Below are 5,228 nucleotides of genomic sequence, written 5' to 3'. Positions count from 1 at the left end.
TTGTTGATTGTTGTATTATTCGAATATTTTTTTATTTATTAATATGATATTTCACCAGTCGCAAATTTATTATAAAACGTTGATCATGCATAATTAATTATCACTTATAAGTTTTTATTAAGATTGTTATGTATTTTACTTTAAAACATAGAAGTTAAACTTAAAAAAAATAAATTTGAGGAAAAATTATTTATAAGAGAAACTATTGAAGGCCATATATAAATTATATTATTTTTCTTCAATTATAATCATAAATTTTTTAAACAGGCCGCGCGAAGCGCGGGATACTACCTAGTTAATTCTTTATTTAGTAAGGCTACTTTGAATTACTACGCTCATAGTAAAAAAAATTATGAACGTTAAGCCATTTTATTGACGCGGAAGTCAAAAAAATTATGACCCGAAACTAACTTGACCATCATTGGCCCGTCTCGATCTGCAACCACCCCGAAAAATAGTAAAAACTGATTAAGATTACTAACGAATAACCCCAATCAAAATCAAAATGGAATCGATACTAAGAATAACCCGACCAATTTAACTCCATCTAAAACCGAACCGAATAACCCGTTTAACAGGACTACTTTCAAAGTTTCAACAGATTCTGACATAAGCTGCTGCCTTTTGGTGGATGATTCACCAATTCCATGTTGGTATACAAACGAAAGAAGCTTCAGATGATTGATCTCATGATATAACACCAAAAACATATACACTACTGTAATTTCACTTCACCTATACATTTTTTTCAGGTTGCAGTCATTTTAGTAACATAGAAAAGGCTCAGAAGGATCCTCCGACTCTTAAGTCGAGGGACTCGATTTTGAAGTTTCTTAACTTTACGGCTGCCAAAAGAAAAAGGGTCTTATGGTAGGCTGATAACTACCCTCCCTTTGTTGCTATCAAAAAACTGTAGTGATATGTGCAAAATCTCGAGTTAATTCGGCTAGACTGTCTCACCTAACTTTCCAAGTCTGATAGAGTTGTTAGTTGACCGATATTCAGTTTCATCGTCATCACTATCTATGTCATTAGGGTAGTGTCTATTCTGGTAAGCCCTACGACGAAGGATAAACACATTAAAGTAGTACTTAACCTGGTCATCCCATCTCTTTTGGGGTATAGCCTTACACATTGGTTCCCAAAAGCACTTCTGTGAGAAACGAGGGTTTTCCCTAATTACCCTCCCAAATTTCTTCTCCTCCTCCATTGTCCAAGAAAGGCTACAATCCTCGCCCATCTTATCGAAACTCCAGGCATAATATGCTGAACGCAACTCGAACATTATCTTCTTTCGTCTCTGAGAGACATGGAACTTGACACATTCTACAGAGGCAGGAAACTGACAGCCACAATCATCAACTCTTCCCTTTCCAATTGGATCTCTTTCAATCGGTTGCTTGTTTTTAGCATTCTCCAATGGCCAGGTTCGAGTGCCCAACCATTTGGGGTCACTTTCGATAGTGAGTCCAGTCCATTTGGGTACATCTGCTATCCCAAGAGAAATTCGTTGTCGTGAAAGTGGACGTGGACAGATGGTGGAGATTGAGGGCGTTGGGCGTATGTCAAGTCGAGCTTCCAATTGTTGCCTAGGAGGCATAGGATTAACTTCAGTAGGGTAACAAGTACTCGTCAACATCTTCTCAAAATGATTAAACAAGAATGGATGTCTTTTCTGCTTCTTCTGCAGCATATGAACCTACTGTCAGCTGTGAATGCACCAAAATAATTATCACAAGAACTTGGATGAGACAATCTTTTTGGTGAGACAAACCATGAAACTCTTGGAATATTTTTGTGTGGGACCGTCTCATACAAGAATTTGTGATGATTAAATAAGAAACACAAGAATTTGGACATTTGGTCGGTCTCTTTTGAGTTATGAAACCACGTCTTAAACATGACTCGTCCACAAGTCCATAAATACTTGCATTAGAGCACAAAAGTCAAATTCACGTGTTTTAACTTAACTCTTAGGGCTCGCTTGAAATGGAGGTAAATATTGTCAAAGTAAAAAAAGCTTTAAAGTTTAAACAAGAAGAAATAAAGAGGAGGCTGGACATCTCATTTTTAGCCAAAAATATGCAAATTTTTCATAACATAGCCGAGTAACATAGATTATCACTAATTCACTACCACTATCCTCCATTTTATTTTCATGTTCATTTCAACTTTATAACCATGTTAACAGTTACTCTCATCCCAAGCAATCCCCTAAAATTTGTTTAGAATGGAGAATTAGGACATGGGAGGGAGGGATACAAAATCTTTCCTTTAGTTAGCAAATAGAATATGGGGGGGGGAGGAAACTATTTTCCCTCCCAAATCTAAATCCTTCCAATATAGGAACGATTTGGACAAAAATTGTATTCAAACACGCCTACTCCATTGGCCATTACCCCTCCCTTTCTCTTCCCTTTATTCACCTCCCATCCCTTTCCTTCGTAAAATTGTATCCAAACAAGGCCGGAGTGCTTGTTTGGATTGAGGGGTTTGAAGGAAAAGGAAGATGAGGGAAAGGGAGAAAATCAACTAGGGGTAGGAAGAAAATGGAAGGGGAGCGAAACAGAGGTATACATTTTTCTTATTGAAGCCTAATAAAAAAATTCCACCATAGGAAAGATTAAGGGTGTGTTTGGATAGCGAAAGTGGAGGGAAAGGGAGGGGAGGAGGAAGGAGGGAAGAGAAAGGGAGGTAAGGGAAGGGGAGGGCAAATGGGGAGTGGGTGTTTGGATACAATTTCCTTCCAAATCTTGCCTATTGTGGAGAGATTTTGATTTGCCTTGGAGGAGGGAAAATGGATCCCTCCAAATCTTTCCCCCTTCATTTCCCTCCACCCTTATTTGCTATCCAAACAAGGGATTTTAAATCCCCTACTCTCCCTCCCTTTCTTTTCCCTCCAAATCACTCAATCCAAACACACCCTAAGAGAGAAAATTCCCTTATCCCATTCTCCTTCCTTTTCCTCCATTTTTGTATCCAAATACATCCTTATACTACTATATATACAATCATACAAAAATAATTCAGAAATTTAGAATGGTTAGATGAGGATTGAGGACAATTTCCAAGCCGTCTTATACAATGAGGCAGTCATGCAAAAATGGCAGTAAAAGTACTCAATCGTTGTGCAATATATCGGGCCTAGAGGGAGAAAACAGCCATTCATTCAACTAAAAAACCATATATACGCACACATTGAAAGTCGTGCTCAGATATCATGATATTAATAATCATCTATGAAAATGCTGAAACATTAGGATAGAAATATAACAAATTCACAACTATGTAGCATGTATAGAGATAATCAGTAGTTACCTGACAACCATATTGACCAGCACTATAACGTCCAGTTTGACCAACGCAATCACGTTGAATTTTTTTCAGAAAGAGTGATTCTCGAGCTAATAAGGCTTGGTTTCCATACAGCGCCCACCTAGAGCATTCAAGAGTCTTGCCAATCATAGAGGCAGTAGGTTCTTTAGCAACATTAGCCATCCATTGAAGCATTTCAGAAGAGCAATCTCGCTTTCTTTTGTGACTAGAAATCTCCTTTGATACTCCAATATCCACATTTATCAACTCCTCTTCAATTTCTATCGAACACTTCTTAGAAGCAACCGAGTTTTCTGAACTGATCTCGCTCTTGGCTTGCTTTGTGTTCTCAAGACCATGATTCTCTTCTACAATGCAACTATTAGAATCCACCGCAATATTCAGAATACGATTTCTTGATTTCAAACACTTTTCATTCCCTTCATTTGAACCCTCATAAACCGCCAACACCTTCTCAAATTTCTCCCTATCCAATTCCTTACTCTCATTTTCGACATCCATGTCCGTTAAGTCAATGAAACTAATCCCACTCTTCTCCAAATTAAAGACACAATAATCATCCCTCCTTCTTTTCATATCCCCAATTTCCGACACATAAGCTCCATAATCCTTCTCCAATTCACCCAATGTCTTCTTATCTAATTCAACTAACCATGTCTCAAATGAACTCAAATACTGAGCATAGATCAACTTAAAAGCAGACCCGAAACTCGAAACCGATCCACATTGCAAACCCACTTCACCCCACCAATTATTTTCAGAAATGAATTCAAACCCACCTTTCTGTTTCACAACTAAGTACAATTTAAGCAAATCTACACACTGCCCATTTCCTAACCTAGGTGGTAAAGGCCTAAAACAGTAATTACCATAACAATCCCTTAAAAACCCTGATACAAGCTCAATAAAATAACTCTGCATTTTCAATTCTTTGCTTTTAATTGTCTCATTATACTGATTTAAGCATGAATTGTCCTCTAATTCCGACCACTCAGCCATGAATGTCTTCCAGAACTGAAACCCTAAATCAACAATTACTAACAATCAATTAGTTAAATCAATCATGCAAACATAACCCTAGTAATAAAATCCAAAAAAATTAACTGGGTCGAAGTCGAATTTCAGTTTCATGGGATGGGGTGGTTTAATCGAAAATGATTTGTTGTCGGTTAACATGAATCATCTTTAAAACTGTCATTAAATAAATAATTATGGAGGGAGGTGAAAGAGCGAGGGAAATAAAGGGAGAGGTTAAGATATTTTTAAACGACGTACAAGACACAGAAATATCCCAGAAAATCATGAATACGGAGGAGTAATTGCTGGGGTGGGCTACTTGGTAGTGAGAGAAACGTACCTGAGAAATCGGTATCGGTCGAGCAATGAGAGACGGTCTTACACTAAATTGAACTCGAATAGATTGATCAAAGAAATGATGTATTAAAGGGCAAGGCCTTAATTTGAATGTTTTTTTTTAATTTTTTTTTTTTCCCCCTTTTTTTTGAGACTTCTTTGTAAGAAACTTTAGATACTTTAGGAGCTTAGGGTACTAAAGATTGGGAATTTGGGATTGGGGTGGAAAGAAGAAACTAATAGAGTTATAGAGGGGTTGATTATTGAGGGAGAGAGGGGTTGGGGGGTTTGGTTGGTTGGTTGGTTAGAGAGAGAGAGTTTTGAGATGAGATTATAAGATTAGTTAGCTTATTTATAGCAAAAAATTCTTATGTAAAACGGTTTTATATACTTTTTATATTTCATTTATTTCTTTACATTTGTTTTTTACACAAAGATTAAGAAAGAAATGGAAGCAAGTGGGGTATGCAATGTTTTTATATATTGAATTACCATTATGTCTTTATATGTATGGACCTCCTAAATTTTAGAAGGATAAG

General features: G+C 36.9%; 1 protein-coding gene across 1 annotated transcript; it reads right to left on the bottom strand.

The window, feature by feature from the left end:
* Window positions 1–589: 589 nt before the first annotated feature.
* On the bottom strand, window positions 590–4,913 carry LOC141605099 (AT-rich interactive domain-containing protein 1-like). The gene is made up of 3 exons (XM_074423737.1): window positions 4,694–4,913; window positions 3,319–4,358; window positions 590–1,684 (listed from the first exon to the last, which is right to left on the bottom strand). The coding sequence occupies exons 2-3, from the start codon at window positions 4,333–4,335 to the stop codon at window positions 947–949; spliced, it is 1,755 nt and encodes a 584-aa protein (XP_074279838.1). The 5' UTR covers window positions 4,336–4,358; window positions 4,694–4,913; the 3' UTR covers window positions 590–946.
* Between the last annotated feature and the right edge of the window lie 315 nt (window positions 4,914–5,228).

Source organism: Silene latifolia, chromosome 10 (genome assembly GCF_048544455.1).
Source record: "Silene latifolia isolate original U9 population chromosome 10, ASM4854445v1, whole genome shotgun sequence".
Taxonomy (NCBI): domain Eukaryota; kingdom Viridiplantae; phylum Streptophyta; class Magnoliopsida; order Caryophyllales; family Caryophyllaceae; genus Silene; species Silene latifolia.
Note: the sequence above shows the minus strand (reverse complement) of the source record. Positions and strands in the feature narration are given on the sequence as shown.

Bases quoted from the DNA above. Each gene is read 5' to 3' on its own strand.
- LOC141605099 (XM_074423737.1), bottom strand. From the start codon at position 4,335: ATGGCTGAGTGGTCGGAATTAGAGGACAATTCATGCTTAAATCAGTAT. The intron at 1,685-3,318 runs GTAACTACTGAT...CATATGCTGCAG, and splicing joins CTGGTCAATATGGTTGTCAG to AAGAAGCAGAAAAGACATCC.